The 22,753-nt window shown below is 37.8% G+C and overlaps 1 protein-coding gene across 1 annotated transcript; it reads right to left on the reverse strand.

Annotated features, from left to right (window-relative positions):
- Positions 1 to 6,565: 6,565 nt before the first annotated feature.
- Positions 6,566 to 20,236, reverse strand: TWISTNB (TWIST neighbor). Its single transcript, XM_003252368.2, has 4 exons — positions 19,918 to 20,236; positions 15,958 to 16,099; positions 11,210 to 11,418; positions 6,566 to 9,813 (listed from the first exon to the last, which is right to left on the reverse strand). The coding sequence occupies exons 1-4, from the start codon at positions 20,169 to 20,171 to the stop codon at positions 9,402 to 9,404; spliced, it is 1,017 nt and encodes a 338-aa protein (XP_003252416.2). The 5' UTR covers positions 20,172 to 20,236; the 3' UTR covers positions 6,566 to 9,401.
- Positions 20,237 to 22,753: the final 2,517 nt, after the last annotated feature.

Genomic DNA, 22,753 nt, shown 5'->3' on the forward strand with positions numbered 1-22,753 from the left:
ACATCTAAAAGTTGATGTTCCCAGCTTGACTGATACATTGAGCAACAGCCTCAGCTTGCAATTTGCTTGTAGATTCTAGTGCTACATTTACATGGAGTAGGATGACTCTCCATTACTCTATTATGTTCCTACTACTATCTTGTGCCTTTTCTCACTCAATAGAAGATGTAACTCAGTCAAGAACCCTATGAAGAAAGAAAACACACAAAAAGAAAATTTCATCATTTCAAAATGATTATTAGGATGAAAATAATATGTATATTTGGTACCTGGGATACAAGTCATGTTTTGGAATGTGTTTCAGGTAGTAATAATTCCTCTTTTTTGGGGGAATTGTTCTCACCTTTTAACTCCTCTTTCGTAAATCTGGATATCAGGCAGTCATGTTAGTAATATGAGTAGTGAATCCATCCCCAAATTGGCCTGGATTCTCCCTCCTGGGGATTTGCAATTGGTACTGAGAGCCAAAGAATTAATCTCCATGTGATTGGAACTGCAAAGTGACTGTGTGGAATACATATGAAAGACTGAGGGAAACTGTTGATGCTTTCCAATAACTCTTAATCTTTTCTTGAGGTCTAGCTGCATGCTGGTCCCAGAATTCCTATGGCACCTTGCATTTTCATAGCAACTCTCATGCTGTTTTTTGTTAGTTCATTAGTTCAGTTTTTAGCTTTAGTAAATTCTGGTAGGTTTTATTTGTTTGGGAACAAATAATTCTAAATTAAAATGTGGTATTATGAGAAGATAAATTTTTTTGTGGGAGATTCTTGTTTTCTCCAACAGTGCCTATCCAGTTGGAAATGCTAATTGAATGGAACAAGAAGAGAATGTGGCTCTAAAAAAAAAAAAAAGCCAAACAAAACAACAAAAAATAGAGTTGTATACAATTGACATGTAGCTTGAAAGTGAGAAAAATTATCTTTTCTTATTTAAAATAGATTTGAGAAGTTCTCTCTTCCAAGGGTGGATTGTGCAGACCTTTTGCCTGCATTTGAAAGGGAACATAATAAAGGTTCTGCCCACTGGATTCCCGGGACTAAGGAAGTATACTTGGTTCCATGGACATCCTTTGTACTTCTGTAATAATTCAGCCTTAAAGTGGTTAGAAATTACAAGGAGAATTGGAATGTTTTTACATTTTATTTATTCAACAAATATGTATGGAGTATCTACTATATTACCAGCAGTGTACCAGCACTGGTATTATTCAGAGGCAATCTGGACCAATTCTGATCCTACTGTCATGAAGGGAGATGGGCAGAGTTCCTGCTCTCATGGAGGAGAAGAGAGAGGAAAAAGAAGAGGAAGGGGATTTCATGGTTTTCGTACTATAGAAGTCCAAGATGGTGGCTCTGGCTTCAGGTTCTCTGACTGTAGGAATTCAACAAATATTATCCATTGACTTAATCTCTCTGCCTCTATTGTCCTCTGTGTTTCCATGTTGGGAAAACCTGACGGCCAAAATAGTCACCAGAACTTCTAGATCCTACTAAGAGCCAGTGATCTATGTTAGGTCCTCTGAAAAGCAGACACCTAAACATGACTAAACATGCAAGGATTTTATTAGAGAAAATGCTTGTGGGAGAAAATGGGAAAGGCACTGGGATAGACAGGGTAAACTGTCAGAACACAGTATAAGTTTGACCCAGAAGGAAATAGAAAGGAAAAGAAAGGTGGAAGCATTATAGTCTGCTGTGTAATCTACCAAAGATTCCAGGCAGGACCATCAGGGAGTCAAGTCAAAGTTGGTTACTGTAAGAGTCCTGTGTGTCCCAGAAATGGGTCTGCCTTCATATCTGTGCTGCAAGCCAGCATTGGCTGGGAGTGGCAGTAGGAAGCATGGCTTTGATGCAGATGTGGTGATGGATTTCAGAGCACAGCAGCTAGAGCTTATAGCCAATTAAGCTCCATTTTGAAGGTCTGTGAGGTGCATTCTCATGGCTGTCACATGGTCCAAGAGACAATAAAACCTTCTTTCCTGCAGGATCAAAATTATTCTGAAAACTCACCCTGACATTTATTTAATCACTTGGTTATTTTAGGACATATGACTCATGAATTGAGGTCACAAGGGGACCCAAGACTGGATCCCATAATTGTACTTTCCCATGTGAATCCATGTAGTAGAGGAGAGATGGATTCTAAGAGAGATTCTTATAGGCATCAAATACACCATATTTTGTGTGTATTTATGCACATGTGTGAGAGATCCTGAAAGAATACTCTCTGAAATGAACGATTAAACAAAAATATTTCAGTACCTAGTGTTCTAAGATATTCATACCCAATTTTTTAGACAGAAAAATTAGCAGATATCCACTAGTATGTGTGAGTGTGTATACATACAAATTGTATGTATATGTGTGTGTAGTATAACAAGATATTAATAGTGTATTTTACAAAGAACATGTTTTAAAAGAAAAAATACATAAACAAGTAACTTGAATATAGTTTTCTAATGAGAAACTCAAACTAAAAAAGCATTAATGGTTTGATATTAAAGTTGAAATAATGGATTTCATAATTATATATTGTCTGGAATTGGTGGGTTCTTGGTCTTGCTGACTTCAAGAATGAAGCCGTGGACCCTCATGGTGTTACAGTTCTTAAAGATGGTGTGTCCGGAGTTTGTTCCTTCAGATGTTCAGATGTGTCTGGAGTTTCTTCCTTCTAGTGGGTTCGTGGTCTCACTGGCTTCAGGAGTGAAGCTGCAGACCTTTGTGGTGAGTGTTACAGTCTGGAGTCGTTTGTTCTTCCTGTCCATTTCTCCTGGTGGGTTTGTGGTCTTGCTGGCTTCAGGAGTGAAGCTGCAGACCTTCATGGTGAATGTTACAGCTCATAAAGGTGATGCAGACCCATAGTAAGCAGCAGCAACAATACTGCGAAGTGCGAAAGAACAAAACTTCCACTGCATGGAAGGGGATCCCAACAGGTTGCCGCTGCTAGCTCAGGCAGCCTGCTTTTATTCCCTTATCTGGCCCCACCCACATCCTGCTGATTGGTCCATTTTACAGAGAGCTGATTGGTCCATTTTGACAAGGTGCTGATTGGTGCATTTACAATCCCTGAGCTAGACACAGAGTGCTGATTGGTGCATTTACAATCCTCTAGCCAGACATAAAAGTTCTCCAAGTCCCTACCAGATTAGCTAGATACAGAGTGCTGATTGGTGCATCCACGAACCCTGAGCTAGACACAGAGTGCTGATTGGTGCATTTACAATCCTCCAGCTAGACATAAAAGTTCTCCAAGTCCCCACCCACCCGACTCAGGAGCTCAGCTGGCTTCACCTAGTGGATCTGGCACAGGGGCCGCGGGCAGAGCTGCCTGCCAGTCCCACACCACGCGCCCGCAATCCTCAGCCCTTGAGAGGTCGATGGGACGGGGCGCCGGGGAGCAGAGGGTGGCGCCCGTCGGGGAGGCTTGGGCTGAACGGGAGCCCACAGTGTGGGGGAGGCTCGGGCATGGCAGGCTGCAGGTCCTGAGCCCTGCCCGGTGGGTAGGCAGCGGAGGCCTGGTGAGAAATCGAGCACGGCGTGGGCGGGCCGGCAGTGTTGGGGGACCTGGTGCACCCTCCACAGCTGCTGGCCCAGGTGCTAAGCCCCTCACTGCCCGGGGCCAGGGGCACCGGCCGGCCGCTCTGAGTGCAGAGACCGCCGAGCTCATGCCCACCCAGAACTCATGCTAGCACAGCCCCCATTCCCTCCTGCGCCTCTCCCTCCACACCTCCCCGCAAGAAGAAAGAGCTGGCTCCGGCCTTGGCCAGCCCAGAGAGGGGCTTCCACAGTGCAGCAGTGGGCTGAAGGGCTTCTCAAACGCAGCCAGGGTGGACACCGAGGCTGAGAGCGAGCAAGGGCTGCTAGCATATTGTCACCTCTCAATATGAAAATATCATTATGTACGTTTGCATAAATTATAACAATCTGTAGTGATACTTAGTATACGTATGCATTACTTAAATGATGTTAACTGACTTTATCCTTTGGGTGAGGTGATGCTGAGACAATATTGCACAAGTCTCTTGAATTTCTGCAAACCTTGTGAACAGAGGTACTCACAGATTCTGTTCCAGACTAACTTTTCAAGAATGTTTAGATAGTTAAAGCCTTGGGAAATAAAAACAGTGCCCCCTCTAGAGCAGAAGACAATAAACAGAAGTAAACAAAAAGATTTGTTTACTTTCCAGTGTAATAAAGATATCTTCCTCTGGGGCAAAGATTGGGCGTTTTATATAAAATGATTGCAGTCCGTTTTATATAAATCACTGGGGTTCCCTAAGCATGGAGTTTCTCAGCTGTGACACAAACTCCCTTCATGCACAGTAGCTCCCTAGGACTCTGCATTGTTCCTATAGGACTTGGGGTGCAATGGGAACTGGCTGGTACAAACATGGAGCTTATTGAGGTGCAGTGGGTAATAATTAAACTCCTTTTGTCTCTGATTTAGGAGTCTTATCTTAAGCTAGCATCCATGAAGCTGTGGCAGAGTAACTTATTAGTTTGCAAGTTGGATGAAATCTTAGACTCTTCACAGTTCTTTCTTTCAATAGACAGCAGTATCAATGATACTCAGGATTCTCTAAGTGAAGGGAACTTCTAGATAACCTGGTTTCCAGTTCAGTGTTCTCATTTTATAGGTAAAGAAACACAGCTTAGAGAGGTCAATAAAATTGTTTAAAAAAACTCCACCCAATGGGGTTAAATCACTGTCATTTACCATGTAAATTTTAAAAGTAAGAAATAAAAATTGGGCATGAATATCTTAGAACACTAGGCACTTAAATATTTTTGTTTGATCGTTCATTTCAGAGAGTTGGTATTCTTTCAGGCTCCCTTGCACATAGGCATAATTACACACAAAATATGGTATATTTGATGCCTATAAGAATCTTCTGTAACTGGTGATCTTGTCTATAGGCAACCAAATTTGAGACATTAGACTGTAACAAGTTATGGTGGGATGCAGAATTAGCAGGAACTTCTCTCCTGTATTAGATACATTGTATTTAGCTCTTTCTTGTCCATAATCTCATAAATTTGTAGGTCATTTTAATTACTAATGCATTCTACTTTTAAATGCTAAATTATGGTCCTCTTTGACGGCTCTTTTAGCTTCTACGTCCAGCTGTTTACTAAGAATGGACGAGGTATTTCATGTGTCCTTGTTTTTCTGTGACTCAGTAAGTGCCAGAGCATTTTCTAATTATAGCTAATGAATGTGGAACTAACTACCTACGACTATACAGACTGCAGCTTATTTGCTATTGAAATCCTGGTTGTAGACTTGGGTTTGTTGATTCTGCCTTTTCCCCCTTAATTACTCCAATTTCATAACTTACTAAATTTTGTCTTACTAAAAATTTTCAAACATATTCGAGTTATCAAATCAATGTGAATAAGTAGGAACAAGTCTAGCATTCAAATGTCTGAGATAAAACAACTGGACTTTAAGATGATTCAGTGTACCAAATATTTATTTCAAAGAAGTAGAAGACAAAATGATGCCATGAAGTTATTTCCTACTGCCAAAGCGGAGATTTGGATGAGAAAGTTTAGACCAAACATCTGAACATCTTTATGTTTAGTAGGGACAGCCAGTGATATTCTGAGTTGAAGATGTGTTGAACTTTTCCATGAATTGTCCAGGAAAAATACCGCAAAAAGTCACATAATGTGCAGAATTATCCATTATTTTTCAATTTTGTTCTCACTGTATGATATATAAAAATCTATTTTAAGAGTGCTTTTTCTACTTAAAAAATAACTATTCATTTCAAGTGCCTAAAGAATATTTTTTAAGAATATTTTTTGAAACCGAACTATGTACTGGCCCCCTGAAATACCTCCATTTCTAAAGGTAGGAATCAGAGCTTACCTTTGGAAGTCACAATGTACAATACAGCTGGAAATGAGCAATTAAACTAACAGTGAAAGCTTTTAGAAATGTTAACAATACCCTTTTAAGAGGGAAAATATAAACAACCTAAATATCCATCCTTAGGAAATGAAATAAATTATACACTGAAATTCTGCAAACATTAAAAATAGGAAGACCTCTACATATTCATATGGGAAGATATTTACTATAAAATAGGGTAGACCCAAAAAGTGCAGGTAGTTTGATTCCATATATATCTCAAAACATTTTAAGATTCACTACTTAAAAAATCTCTAAAACTACACATGGAATTGACAATAGTGGTTATTTTTGGAAGCAGAATTGAGAAGTGGGTGTGTGTGGTGTGGGGAGGAATAGGGAGGGAGATCAGTGGTAGAGTGGGAAGATGTATATACTTTTACTATTTGAATTTTTAAACGAATATATATTGATTTTGTAACATAAAATATCTACTTTTTGGGAAAAAAAGGCAAAGATGACCCATGTGGTGAATGTATAAAACAAAAGAGATCAAATTTCTGTCATTTGTAAGTATTCTATCCCGGACACACTAAAGTGATAAAAGTGCTTAAAAACCACATTACATATAGGCAAAAAAAAAAAAAAAAGGAATGCATTTATTGAAACAAGTGAAAATAATAATATCACATCAGAGGCAAAGTGATACCATTTGAAACTGTGCTTTTTATTTATCAATTTAAAATTATCTGTTGATGCTTTCATTATACAAAGGATTCACTGTTAAATACTATAGATACAGTTAAGGCATAATTCCAGCCCTCAGGAAACTTATTTGGTCAAGACAAATTTGATTAAGAGACAAGCTTTACAAACAGGTAAACAGTTTGAAATAATGCACAGTGTTACAAGTAGAAAAATATTTATTAAAGAAAAATAAGAATTATGGTTATGAAGCATGCACATTTAGCCTCGTCTGGAAGAAGTTGATGCGAAGGTGGTGCCTGAGGTCTTTTACATTAGATAACTTCTTAGTCCTCTGTCAGGTTCTCCACCTGGAATGCCACAGCTAGTTTTTCTTCTCCAAGGGTCAAAATGCTGCTCATCCAACAACCATCTTAAACACTAAACATAAAGCATTAAACATTCATTGTTATTTGTACTTATCATTTATACTTGTGTATCTTATAGACAAAACGGTAAGCCCTTAAGAGCAGAAACTGCTTAAGTCATTTCTGTATCACTGGTGACTAGTGAGGTGTTTTGCACAGTGAAATGGGTGAATGATAGGAACCGGAGAGAGGGTAAGGGATCTAGTCTAGGCTAGAGGGTTTGTATGAGCAAATTCCAAGATAGAAAAGATAGACTAGGTTAGTGTAGCATGTGACAAATGTCTTGAAGAATACATGGTGGACACCATCATCAGTCTGTGTCAGAAAGACAAACAAAAAAACAATGAACAAAGTTATTCTATTCTAGGAAAGACAAATGGCCAGATCTGACGTTTCAAAACTACTCACATTGTGTAAAAAGCAGGAACAAATCTAGTTTCAAGTTCAGCATGCCGCTCCCTGTTTAATTCATAAAACACAACTGGCAGAAGTATTACTTGAAGCAAAACAAAAGTAATGTGGGAACTTGCTTATTTGCTAAGCCACAATGTATTTTTCCAAGAATAGCATAAATGTGACATCTTTCTTGGTGTCTATGGAAAAGGGGTTTAGAATTGTTTCACTAAAAATTAAATTTCTATATTGTCAAACATGATTGTATACTCAAATTTTAAAATGTGAAGGGAATACTTATTAAGCATTTCCTGGGTATGCCACTATATTAAGTCCTGGTAATATGATTTATTTCAAATTTTTTTCAACTCATACTTCGTTTAAAATAGCACTGACCAAAAGAAAGTTAACATTAGCTTCATGTATAATTTTTAATCTTTTTGTAGAAAAATAAACTGAGAGGCTAAAATTGTTTTATTTAACCCACTATACCAAAACATATTGATTTCACCAATATAAAAATTGAGATAGTTTACATTTTTTGGTACATCTTCAAAATCTGGTATGTATTTTATACTGACAGCACATCTCAATTTGGACAAGCTACATTTCCAGGGCTCAATACTCACATAAATCTCAATTGTAATCAAAGAGGTTGGCCTGCATCCTTCCATTGTCTAGCACATCTACTTGTAGACAATTGTGAACATCTGCCACTCTGCCAATTCTATATCCCATCATTATAAGTTCAGATCAACATATACCACTAGCAGAATTTATTCATTACCAAATATTAAGCTGTGAGACCAGCACTATGTCTGGTACTAAATAAATGGCAACAAAAATGCTGACATGGGAGTTCAACCATTCAACCATTTGCAGATACTAACACAGGTAACAGTGAGTGAACAATCCTCCCCCTTTTTTTCATACCACTTAACACAATTATTAATTTTCTTAGTTATTGTGTGTATATGCACATCTGTTTCTCTTATGACATGCCACAAGGGAAGGAACTACATCTATCTTGTTTGCCATTATATCCCTGGGCCTTAGCAGAATGTGTTATACAAAGTAGATGGTCAAGTGTGTGGAAAATGAATAAATATGGCCATGCATTGATTATCAGCTTCAACCAGCTTGTCATTTCATTACACTTTGTCAATTAGTCAAGAGACATTCCACATTTTCTCAGTGAAAGCAGTGAACAGAACAACTGTTTTCTCTTCAGCACAATATCTTATAGCCCATTCCAATCATTAAAAAGTAATCTAAAATTTCGCACTAGTCAGAATCACATTTATCCTGTCTTCATTAGACCGTCCTCCAACACACAACAAAATTAGAATGGCTGAGGCACAAATGAACAAGTACAAGAAAACAGTCCTTTCCATCAACCACTCAGACTTAAGAAGACAAGGACACACACGCACCTGGAAGAAAAGAATAATGAATAGCATTTACCACCACACAGTCAGTACTAGCCTGGCTTTTAAGAGCTGTGAAGACTTCAGAAACTTCTTTGGCAAACCATTTTATGTTAAACAACAGAAATACTGTAGAAGCCATGATAAAGGAAAACCTAAAATTAGTTAATGTCCTGAGTTTTTAAAAAAGCAAAATAAAATAGCATGTAATAAGGTGAAGCCTATTAAACACACACAAAATCAAATCATCAAAATCTCAAACTTAACTCATTCTTTAGTAATATAATATTGTATTACAAAGTCCTTTGGCTAGTCTTGACATTGTAGAAATAATTTTAGGTAGAGTGCAAAACCTGGAAGAATATGAGAGCCGACAGTGAGAGCTGATAGAGCAGCTTTTTATTTTGTATAAAATGGTACTTTAACAATACTGGTTTTCCCCAAATTAATTTACAGTCAGTTTTATCATTTTTAGCCTCCTACTCCTAGTTAAGTATTTTCTGTTTTGTTAAACTACTGGTATACTTAACCATTTCATATCACTGAAAACATTTATTCATCAATTGTATGTAGATCGATCTTTTAAAAACTGAATCATATTTAAAATACACTAAAGAAAATTACTTTTCTTTTTTCTTTTTGGTGAGCATTTCAAAGGTGGGGTAAATTCGGCCTCTTCACTGTGTTTTCTTTTCTTTTTTTTCTTTTTATGGTCACTTTGGTAACCACTGGAGTCACTGCCTTGGAAAACAGGGTCCTGGTCCTGAACTTCCTGGTGCTTTTTCTTCTTCTTCTTTTTCTTTGGCTCCTCCTCCCAGATGCCATTCACATTATTAGTATTCTGCAGGGCTGACTCTTCCATTGGAGTGTCATCTGCATCATCTGCTAGCTTTGTGGTACCACTGTCCACTTCGTATGTCTCTGGGTCTTTCTTCTTTTTCTTCTTACTAGGTTTTTTAGCAGCTTCCTCAGTGCCATTTTCTGTAACTTCTTCAGAAACTTCAGAGCGCTTGAATTGTAAACTATTAAATTAACAGTTAAAAAAATTAACAGAGCAATAAGCAAAAAACAAAGAACAAATTGAGATCAACAGTTAAAAAAATTAACAGAGCAATAAGCAAAAAACAAAGAACAAATTGAGATCAAGATATCCTAACAGGCTAAGATTTTCTAAATAATGACACCAGTACAAGACACATAACCATGGCATAAATTCCAAATATTCTATCCTGTTATCCCTCAACCCACTAAAATATGTATGGGCTGCTGAATGTTAAATTGAAAAATGTTAAATTTAACATTAAAATGTGAAATTATTTCTTTACGAAGAACTTCTCCCAGACTGTTTCCACACATAAAAATGACATAAAAATCTTGTCAAAACACGTCTTCCAAGTTTTGGGTTGTTTCAGAAAAATTTGGTCACTGAACATTAAACACCACAATACCTAGGCTTATTAACCAAACCACTGACATCTAATAGAAAATATGATCTGGTCTTTATCAAAGTAATGGAGTTTCCAGTCTACTATTTTAATCTTGTTTCAAATAATAGTCCATTGTTCTACTTAGCTGATACTAAGATAGTGTTACTTTAACATTGTGAATTATTTTATACCACTAAAATAAAACAAGGATCAATGAAGTAGCTCTCTCTCCAGAACTTCAGTCTTATACAGTAGCACTGGGCACATGTACCTCATCAATACCAAAAACATAACTTTAGAAATTCAGTTCCTCAGTCAGACTTAGTCACATTTCAATGCTCAATAGTGAGGCTGCTGTATTATGTATATAAACTGTATTTTTGTCATTACAGAAATTGAACGGCTGTTCCAGAACTTCAACCCATACTCTTGTAACTTTAAGGCAAAATATAGAAAAAATTATTCGCAATAGCAGCATTCTAAGAGTTGTCTCTCTCCTTCTTCCTTTAAACTTGGCTCCCATGGAATCAAGTTCAAGATCAGAGTTAATTCTTATAATAATTTCAATACAGAATAATACAGAAATTAAAATATCTGGCACAGATGACAATAATCCACACAATTTTTTGTGTGTAAAAACAAAGCAGGCCAATAGTTAGGAAGGTAATTGTGCTTTCAGTAGTTTCAAGTTTAGAGGGCAACTTTAAAAAAAAGTTAACAACAAAATAGAAAATACTCAGCAAAATTGAGCTATTAAATATTAAAATACAGACCAATTAGCTAGTCTGTGTTTCAGAATATTTATTTGATGCACTGTTACAGATTACTTAAGAGTATTGTTTATATTGACTTTACGGTTTGAAAGCATGAATATTCCTATAAATAGGTATTTTTAGAGAGGCTTATTCTCTTTAAAATTAAAATTCTCTTTAAAATTCAGAATTAAATAGAAATTAAGTACCTAATGATAATTATGTAATGATAAACTAACCTTGTGATATTTAGTTTTCCCCGAATGCAGAATACTCCAGCAGCATCTGAGTCTAAACGAAATACTTCAAATTCTAGTTCATCACCCATGTTTATCTCCATGGTTTGCCACTGCTCAGCTGACAACTGCTCAGGTTTAGGAATGGAGGCATTGAAACACCCATGTACTAAACAGCCAATGTGGCTAGAAGACACTTTATTAACTACACCCTGGGAAGAAGAAGGAATAAAGAGCGTAACATAAAGAACACATCCACAAAGTTAAAAGGTGAACCAAACTTTACAAGCTTCAAATAATCTTCAAAGAGCAAATATCAAATTAATGGTCTAATTTAATATGGAAAAAGTTTACCTCAATTAAAACTTACCACATGTCATGCCAAAACATCACTTTAGAATACCATTGGGTTTTGAGAAAGCTCAAACTTTATTATATAAGTAATTGCACATTAACTGTCTAACTGGGCACATTAACTTTCTAACTGGATAAACTAACCTGCCCCCGCCACCCTGTCCAAGAAAAAAACCACCTAAACTCCCCACTGCAGGATTCCTTAGGGAGGAGATTATTACTCTTTAGCTACAGTGAAACCAAGCAAACCCCATATAACCTCTAAAAAGACCTCATATGCGTTTTATAACTGGGATCCATGCTACGTTTCTATAAATAGACCAAATTTCAAAGCTTAAAAATGCATTCTTTAATTATTTAATTTAGCATGATGCAAGCATTCCATTAGAAGACAGCTTACCCTTTATATGTAAATATTGACCATGACTATCTTTTGGCTAAATCACAAAAGTATTATTAGAAGCTTTAAAACTAAAACAAAAGTATGTGCTATATGATTTTAAGATGAGACTTTGCATAAAACTTATTTTTCTTCTCAGGGTCAATATATACAAAGCATATAAATGAGACTCAGAAATATCAAAAATTCACATTTTCTGAATTATAAAACTGCAAGTAATACTGACGTGTATACAATGCTGTTTAACATCAGCAACCCTTTACACATGTGACAGAATAAAACTTCCCTATCTGGTATGATCAGAAGTCTAGTGTTCCCACTGGTAGTTTCCAGATGGTCTAGATAAACAAACTGGTACATCTATAAAATAAAAGATTATTCAGTAATAAAGATAAATAAGTTCTCACCATAAAAAGACATAGCGAAACCTTAAATGCATATTGCTAAGTGAAAGAAGTCAATTTGAAAAGGATACATACTCTATTCTTCTTCTTTAAAAAGGCAAAACTATGGAAACAGTAAAAAGATCAGTGGTTGCCAGGGATTACAGGGAACGGAGGGAAGAAGGGAGAAATGAATAGGTGGAGCACAAGGGGTTTTTAGGAGAGGAAAACTATTCTGTATCATACTGTAATGGAAAATAAGTTGTTGGGATTCACTCAGGATAGTGGCAGAAATATTAAAGGGAAATATTAGGGAAAGTTATAGGGAATAGTCACAAACCTTTTTGGAAGGCCAAAAGCTTGTAATAGCTGAACAGGCCGAAGACAGCGGGTTCTTACCTTAGAGCATTAAGTTATAGGGTAAATACTAGGGACAATAGAGGCTTCCCCAGTTAAGTCTGTTTACCCTACACCTCCATTAACTAACCTTTAAGTCAGATGGCCTTCTGGGCGGGGTGGGGGGAGGTCGACCAGGGATATTGCCCCCAGTGATATTTACTTTAAACCTTGGTACCTGAGCTTTAATCATTCATAGAACTACTCTCTTAACCATGTTAATTATCCACAAGTGTGTGGACTCAGAACTTCTGTTGTTAATTGTATACTAAATAAACACCTGGAGTGTGAACTGCTCAGGGCCAGAGGCAGTGACAAACCTCTCTTGGTGTGTAGGCAGTCGGACACTCAGCAGTACTGGCAAAACAGAGTATCTGTGTGTCACTGTACGTTTCATTCATCCATCTTTTAGGTCAAGGTCTGCGGGCAGACCCCCACAGCTAATGCCCTCTTGTGAGGGGCAATACCTCAATAAATGCCATGACACATTTGTGGAAACTCATAGAATGCACAACACAAAGACTGAACTCTAATGTAAACTACAGACTTTACTTGATAATAATGTATCAATATTGGCACGAAAATTGTAACAAATGCACAATACTAATGCAAGTTAATATTGATAATAGGGGAAAGGGGGTGGTTATATGGGAACTCTATACTCTCCAATTTTTCTGTAAACCTAAAACTGCTGTTAAAAATATATCAATTTTAGAAAATCAATTAAAGAAAAGGCTTTTTAATATATGAATCCAGAACAAAGGGAAAGCTACATGAAGGAGAGAGTGGATCTCAAGGCCTACCTCACACTACACACAAAAATTATTTGAGAATGATCACAGACCTAAATGGAAAAGCTAAAACTAAAAGCTTGTAGAAGTCCACAGAACAGTATCTGCACAACTTTTAGGTAGACAAAATTCTTTGATAGGGTCCAGAAAGCAATAGTCATAAAAATATAAAATGATAAATTGGACCTCATCAAAATTAAAAGTACCTGTTCATCAAATAATACCATTGCAAGTTAACAGACAAGTCACAGACTGGAAGAAAATATTCAAAATACTTATCTGAAAAGAATTCGTTTTAAGACTAAAAAGAACTGCTACAAGTCAATAATAAAAATACAAAAACCCAATTAAAATTGGGCAAAATACTTGAACAGGCCCTTCTTACTGAAATATATGAAAAATTGCTTATGAGGGAAATGGAAATGCAAATTAAAACCATAATGAGATACTACTATATGCCCATCAGTACAATTAAAGGTCAACAGCAAATGTTAATAACGATACAGAGTAAATGCAAGTGTTGAATGGGAAATCAGTCTGACAATGGTTTTATATAAATACCCTGTGAACTAGCTCTTCTACTTCTAGTTATTAAGAGAAATGAAAATGTATGTTTTCATTCATATGTCTGAAAATATGTTTTCATTCATACGTCTGAAAATATTATGTTTTCAATAGCTTTATTCATAAAAGCCCCAGCCTGGAATCAATCCATCAATGAAGACAGATAATTATATTGTGATATAGTCATATAACTGAATACCATGAGCAATAAAAAGGAACAAACTACCAATACACACAACAGCATGGATGAAACTCAAAAACATGCTGATCAAAAGAAGGCAGATTTTAAGAATGTATAATGAATAATTCCATTAATATGGAATTATAGAATCAGCAAAACTAACTTATGATAAACAAAATCAGAAGAGTAATTATATCTGCAATAAAGAGAGGGAACTGGGCCAGGAAAGGGCATGAAGGTCCTTTCTAAGGAGATGGAATGGTATACAGACCTGACAAATTTCACTGAACTAAACGATATGATCTGTGCATTTTATTATAGGTAAATTTTATCTCACCAAATATTAATAATAATAATTGAAGAAAAAGTGGGTGGTCAAAAATATTTGAGGACTGGATCTTGTAGGTAGAATAAAAGGGACATTTTTCATTTCATACTTTTTGTACAATCTTTATTTCCATGTACATGTATATATGTTATTTCCGTGTATGTGTGTGTGTGTGTATGTGTGTGTGTATTTTTAGAGACAGGGTCTCACTGTTGCCTAGGCTGGAATGCATTGGCACAATCATAGCTCACTGCAGCCTTGAACCCCTGGGCTCAAGTGATCCTCCTACCCCAGCCTCCTGAGTAACTGGGACTACAGAAGCATGCCACCATGCCTGGCTAATTTTTTATTTTGTGTAGAGATGAGGTCTCACTATGTTGCCCAGGTTGGTCTTGAACTCCTGGCCTCAAGTGATCCTCCTGCCTCAGCTTCCCAAAATGCTGTGATTGTAGGTGTGAGCCACTGTGCCTGGCCTACATGTTTATATTTAAAATAATAATTTACACAAAGTAGACGAAAGTTAAGTTTGTTAATTTCCAAATACAAATCTACTGCCAACTTTAGTAGTCCAGTTATAAGATTCCAGTTTAACAGGCAAAGGATACTATTTGTATTAATTTGATATTGAAAAATGAAAAATTCAAGTGCCTTGTGGGTTTTGTCATGGTTAAATTGATCTATATTTTTTATGGACAATATCAAGGGTTAACAGTTCTGATCTATTAAAATATTTATCAGCTAAGGAAAAGAACATATACACACACATACAAGTATACATACGAACATGTGTATACACACAGAGAACTGCTGGAGGAAGAGAGGAGAAAGTAAAGAGTAAAAAAGGATCTATTTCAGTAAATTTCGTATCAATATCTGCATTTCCAGCTTATGGAAAACCGGAAGACCTTTCCCACAGAGCTTCCATTTCCAAGGCACAGACTGGCTGCTCTGTCCTCTGTTATTGGTGTATTTTCATTACTGCCTGGCTCATTTGAATTCCTGTTTTACATACTGCTATATTCTTTGAATCCTTTATAAAGAAATAGTATTTGTGTAGAATTGAGAACTTTCGAAATAATAATGATAATTGATTTTTTTTCCCTTAAAATCATCCTGCTACTATGAAAATAAAGTGGATGGGACATATATTCTGTGCATGTATGTATTTTAGGAGGATATTCAAAAACTTACCTACGTTTGAATGATACAAATTAATTTTTCCTTAAAAATAATATTTATTTACTCACAGTAGCAATTTATTTGAGTCCCAAGGTATACATTATCTCTTAAAATATTCCAAGTTACATAATTATGGAATTACACAAAGGGAGCTAGAAAAAAGTGATACACATACCATAAGCTTTTGCCCCGGTTCAGGGCAGAAAATAACAAAATCGGCTTCAATGTTAAGATGAATGTGTCCTTGATCATCATATATATCTCCAAGCTCTCCCACAACTTTGATGTTATCATATGCAATAGGGACACCTAAAAGGCTGTAAAAAGAAAAAGTTGAAAATGATATCTTTTATCCTCTTTATTTATTTTTTTGGGGACAGGGTCTTGCTCTGTCACCCAGGATAGGGTGCAGTGACATGAACAGGGCTCACTGCAGCCTCGACCTCCTGGGCTCAATTGATCCTTCTGCCTCAGCCTCCCAAAGTGCTGAGATTATAGGTGTGCACCACTGCACTCTTTCAAACCAGGTCATTTTCATACTGATTAGATATTCTATCCAAAACTTACACATCTCCTAAATACACCATCCATGTCAAAAACAATAGAATATGATTAGTCTGTAACAACTTTAGTAGTCCTATTTCACCAATGGATTCTGATGTGTTGGCTAAGTTAAAATGATGACTCAAGATACACAGAAACAAAATGCCCAATTAATGCATGAGCAGTAAATCAACTCTTCTTCCCTGGCCAAGTCCCATTCTTTCTATCCTAGCATGACTATTTGAATTCAAGTTATACTATGATAGAAAGAAAGGGACTTAGCAAAGAAAATGTGTATCTCTGTGGACATGACTGAATAAGAGGCAATTCTGGTATTATTCACTATTACTGAATTTCAGTACTTGACAGCGTATAGCAAGGGAAGCATTACAGTTAAAGCTGAAGCCCCTGAATTTTAAAGTCAATGACTTAATAGAGAAAATCCCAAACTTCAACTGTTGCTAGTAAATGGAAATGTTAATACAACTACATTATTTAGGAACTGACTCTGACACTTTAGTCTACAAATGTTAACAGTCAGGATTAAGGGACAACTATTTTTCAAACTGTTATTTCTTAGTTTTTAAGGAATTATAACTATTAAGGAGAAAGACCTAGTGGTGGGCGGCGGAGGGTGTGGTGAGCTGAGATCTCACCATTGCACTCCAGCCTGAGCAACAGAGGGAGACTCCATCTCAAACAAAGGAACAAAAAACAACAAAACAAACAAAACCTGGTGGCTTCATTACCACACCCACTACTTGTTGCAGAAAGCTTCCCTGACTCCCCTAGGCAAAGCTGAAATCATTCCTCTACTCCTATAGGCCAACTTTCTCACTGTTCTTAATCTAATTGTATTGAACCTATCTGTATATATGTTTGAATTTCACACATGACTCTAAGGCCTTTGATAGCAAAGAATATTTTTTGTTGAACTCAAACTTCGAACAATTCACATAAAATAAGGGAAAGAATTTATCCCTAATAGATGTTGTTTAGTAAAACAGCCAGAAGCCACAGAAGATAAACTTTAAAAACTACCAAATTAGGAAAATCCTAACTGACAGACTTACTCGGGAAAGCAATCTTCTGAGGTTTTAATTTCTGCATGTGGCATTCCTAAGATGGAATCATCCTATCACTAAGACAATGTTAGGGACACAGAAAACAGAGAATAGGAAGAAAAATTAACTGCCATACTAAACAGAAAAACAAATATCAAGACTTTATTTCCCCTAATCAAAGCCTTGTCTCTCAAGTATCAGAGAGTGATTCTCAAGTGGAAGGAGGGCTGTGGTCCCCTGGTGGGAGGGGGGACATTTGGAAATTTGTGATACTAATCATGGTTATCATAAACTTTGCAGAAGTCAGGGAAGAAAACAGTCTGTCATGTACAGGACAGTCTGATACAATGAGGAAATATCCTTCACTCTGACTTCTGAATAAAAGGGCAAATCTATTTACAAATAGCTAGGCACCTAATTTAACTCTTAAAACACATCAACACAAAGTCATCTTTGCACAGTTTTAATATATATTAAAATTTTCAGGAATTTAGCAATATATAAATTCAAGGGGGATATTGTTAAAAGTCATCAGATATGTGAACACAGGCACCCAACACTATATACCTTTTCCTCCTTCACTTTTGTTTTTCAGATACCATCCTAAATAGGTATCAGGGCAAGGTGGTAGCCTCACTTTAGTTCTTTAATACTATATGTTCAATGTTTTGTCCCTTATTAGTAATGCATAGTTCAAAGTGTGGTGCCTGATTTGCACCTGAATAAACAGCATACCCAAGTAATATGGAAGGAGTGGTGTCCAGATCTGTTCAGAGCCACTCTGCGTGATTTCCCCCACTAGCCTGTCAAGTGCAGGCAGTACTGCTTACAGAAAACAAGATAGTTGCTTGTGTTTTCAGATGTTATGACTACTTTGTATATCCTTTAATCTCTCAAATCCATCCTCTCTCATCATTTTCTCTTGGACAATTATAACATTATCTTAATTCCTCTCCTTGTCCACTTTCTCATCCTATTTGGTAGCTAACCATTAAGTAAGTGTTGTTTCTTAAACTGCAATCTGATATGCCAGGGACTGCAGATAAGTACTACTTTCTCAAAAGTGTGCCAAGTCTCAGAGTTAAAGGGACTGAGAGGATGGAGCACTAACCCTGCCTAAGAAAACAGAAACACAAAAGGAAAAACAACAACAACCCCACCTTACCCCCAAAATAACAAAAACTGGCAATGGCAGGAAGGGAAAAGCAAAATGGCCATCCTCTCTGAGTCATCTTTGGCCCCCTGCCCTCCTCTCCAGTGGCATCCAATGCCTTTCCCCTGACATAAACCTTATTCTACTTATATAATAGATACAGTTCTCTGGGCAAAGCATACCAGTTCACATCCAGTATCTGTTTATGCCACTCTCTTTGCCTGGAATGTTACCATGTTACAGTACCCTCTTCAATCAAGTTGTTCTCAAAGGTCCCAAGATCCAAATCTACACTCCTTATTAGATTTCTGTCAAATTTTAACACTTTACTATTTATTGGCTTGTATTTGTATCTCTACTACAGCTTAAAGCTCCTTGAAACAGGGATTTTATTTTTTGTTTTTGTATCTCAAGTGTTCGGTATATAATATAAACATACAAGAAGTGTATATTGGTGCTTGGAAGAATCTGTATATTCTAGACATGCGTGGAGGTCCAAGATCCCTTAAGAAAGTGATAAAAGCTTCCGATGCAGTGCCCAAGGAACTTCACATAGGAATTCCTGAAGGGCAATCATGAATCCCTAGGGAATCCATTCACTCTAGTTTTAGAACCCCGCTTTTGAACCAAAGTATAGTCCAGAGGAATACTAAAGCACATGCCCGCGTCCCCCGCCCCCCCACCTCTGTAATTCTAAGTTTTCAAGTCACTTTTGAATACCGTAATATAAATGCATACGTTTTGGTTTTTTCTCTCCCAAAAGCAACAGGCTCACTAGTTCGACTGAATAAATCGTCTTAAAAACAACAAAATCCCGCTAAACTAACGGCATGTTCATAATCCCCAGATCAGGTCCACGAGAAGAGAAAATGGGGAAATTAGCAGAGCGAAATCCAACAACAAAAAACGTGTTTCATGTTTTACAAGTAAAACGGTTGTACTAATGCTTCATGTGCTATCTTCTATGGAATGAGAATCTACTCAAGCACTGCAAACCAAATTTTTATTGTCAAATGAGAAAACATCATCCGTGAAAGGCTGAATGCCAAACAGAACTAGGCCTACTAGGTCTCCAGATCCCTGGTCTGTTCCTACCCCTACACCAGGGTTCTGGAGCGAGAATCTCCACTCCCTCCGCCCACATCTGAACTTCATCTTTAAGTTTTCTTCTCTATCTATGAAAGGGACCCTGTATACATCTTTACCAGAGCGGTACTGGCCTTGAGGGACGGATCGCGACTCTAGAATTCCACGGGGCTAAGCTCCGGGGGGCAATGCGACCTTTGCCATTTGCCCCTTTCTGCTGCGTCGTCAGCACATCCACCTGCTGCTACTTCCCGTGCACAAAAGAAGGAACAGGCAAAGAGATCGGTACCTCTCAGAATAGCGAAGGAGCTCCGCATCAAGCTGTTCTCGAATGCCAGTGCGTTTCCTGTTAAGGTAGCGGGGCGACAGCGCGATGTGCCTCTGGTGCGGCCCGGCCACCAGGCATGAGTAGCGACTGTTCACCAGAGCACAAGCAGCGGCATAAGTCGGCAACTCTAGGCAAGGTAGGACGCCAGCCTGCCCTACCAGAGACCCATCAGAAGCCGCCGCTGGCCGCGGCGCCTCTGAGCAACCCGCAGCCATGCTGCTTGTCAAGGTTCCCACGGCGCGCGCCGTTGACGCAAGCACAATCGCCTGTCCCCGACGCTCGTTTTACGTCATCCACCAACTACCACGCCCCTAGGAATTTCCCCTCCTTCCGCTGCATTACGCAGCCCTGACCAGCAGGGGGAACCGTATTTTCGCGCTTCGAGGGCGGGAGCTTAGAGCCTCGGAAATGCATTGAGCACGCAGGAAAGCCAACCGACTGCTCTTTTAAGGGCAGGCAAATGTGTGTTTTCGCACAGAAGCTTATTGGATTAAGTAGGTAGCTCAAAAAGGGGGATTCTCACTTTGATCATTTCCAGTAGTAAGGTGGGTTTGGTAGAATTTTACAAGCTTGGACTGTACAATAAAAATTCAAAATATTTATGGAGTATATTTTATGCAGTACACGGAATCCTAAGAAGCAGGCCTGATAACTCTAATGCAACACATCTGAAAACGAACCCACTAGTTCTCTCCTGTGCCGCTTCTCTTCTCATTATGCAACTGCTAAATCAGGGAATCATACAGCCAAGCTGTCAGCCTCGGATCCTCTTTTGTATCCCCAAATATCAAATCAGCCTGAAGGCCTGTATTGCCCAAAGTGGAAATATCATTCTATTTGGACACTATTCTCTTTCCCTGCCGCCAAAACCGCAGGACTCCCTGCCTGTAGAAGCCTAGCTCAATGGTCAGGAGGACACTCTGGGGCAGCCAGATCTTCCCTGAAATACATATGATCGTATTGTGCCCTGTTTAAGCCCTACATAGGCACCCCATTTTCTCTAGGACAACACAAACTCCTGAAAATGGCTTAAAAGTTACAAGGCCATTTTGTGATCTGCGTGGGCACACAGCCTCTCTCATTTGTCACACTCCCCACCCTAATATTATCATGTTCCTTGATCCACTTCCAGATCTCTCTGCAGTCTTAACGCTGTTCCTTCCACCAGGGAATATAATAGCATTTTTCACAAGGGTAAATTCTACTCATGTATGAATTTTTAGCTTAGATTTTACATTCTATACCTTTGCAAAGAGTTTTCAAGCACCCCACTCCTCTTTCTCTGTAAGGATTAGCTAGTTACCCATCTATGTTGGTTTTTATGTTAATTTTTTATTAACTGCCCATTTGCTTGCTTGTTCCATCAATAGATTCCTACACTCACTAAAGTGGGGACCATAATATCTGTATTGTTCACTACAGTAGCCCCCCACATCTTATCCCTCCTCCAAAGAAACGAAACCAATAAAAGCCCAACCAATACATCCTGAATGAATAACCTGATAGTGAGTTAATAAATAATAAGTGATAAAGAGCTCACAGCCTAAGTGGAAGTGGGATCTAAACATAAACATATAACAGGTTATGCTAGATAAGTGCCAAGAGAAATGTGTAGCAGTAATGTATTAACATACTCCCTCATCTCCTAGATACTGCAAAAAGCCTCTTGGCCTCTCTAAACCTGATTTCTGACTTGTAAAATAGGAAAAATAATACTTGCCCTGCTACCTTAGAGAGATGATAGGAGGGTCAAATAAGATAAATAAAAAGCATTTTCTTTAATATTCCTTAAATAACTGCAAACTCAGCATGAGATGATAGTGGGATGAAACTGCCCCAAAACCTAATAGTAGACACTTTAAGTCCATAAATGGGAAACATAATGGCCTTTACCTTCATTTTGTTGCAAAGTCCTGTGATACCCCTGTGCAGGACGCTTTTGTTCAATGTGCTCAAACTTGGCTAAACAGTGAAGTCACCTAAGGTGAGGAGCTTTAAGAACTCCTGATGTCCGGATGACATCCCAGACCAATTCAATCAAAACCTCTCCAGGTGACTACACCTTACAGTCAAGATGGATCTAGACTGGCTATAAGTGATATGAATGAAAACAATTTGGTCAAAAAAGAATTTAGTAAAAAACAAGCTGGACATCATGACAATTTGTCCAAAACAAAACGTTACCTGAAATCAAATATTCCAGTAATAATCTTTCACAACTACTAAATATAGTGCACCCATGCAGTAGTTTTGTAACCCTAGGTGTGTCCAGTTGCAGTTAGAAGTTTGCTTGTTTAATTTTGAAACTGATTTTCTCATTTTCAGTTTTAAAAATTCTGACTTGATCGTTAGCTGCTATCCATGCTCTGCAGGATTTGGGAGCGAACGAGGTGATTCTGCCTGTATGCCAGTGTTCACCATTATGGGGTTACTTTACAAATTAACCTGTTCCACCTTCGACACAGGGAAGAAAACAGAAATACCATGAGTTCCTCCTACCTACCCTACCCCGCAGACATGTACAAAGTTTATTTGTTCAAAGACCTGTAGTTGAACTGAACCATTTTATTTTTCTCTGAAATTTGTCCAAGTTCCACAGAAAGTAAGGCAATGGTGGTCCCTGTCTCATGAAAAGCTCTGTCAAGTCAAAGGCAATGTGCTTAGAAGATCTTCATTCTACGAGGAGCAGAAAGAAAACTAGAAATAATTTTGACCCCATGACCAATGGCCTCAGAGGAAGAGAGAGAAAATTTCCTGTGCAACTGTCTGTATTATTTTATCACTGACCTTGCCACCT

This window comes from Nomascus leucogenys, chromosome 11, assembly GCF_006542625.1.
Source record: "Nomascus leucogenys isolate Asia chromosome 11, Asia_NLE_v1, whole genome shotgun sequence".
Classification (NCBI taxonomy): Eukaryota; Metazoa; Chordata; class Mammalia; order Primates; family Hylobatidae; genus Nomascus; species Nomascus leucogenys.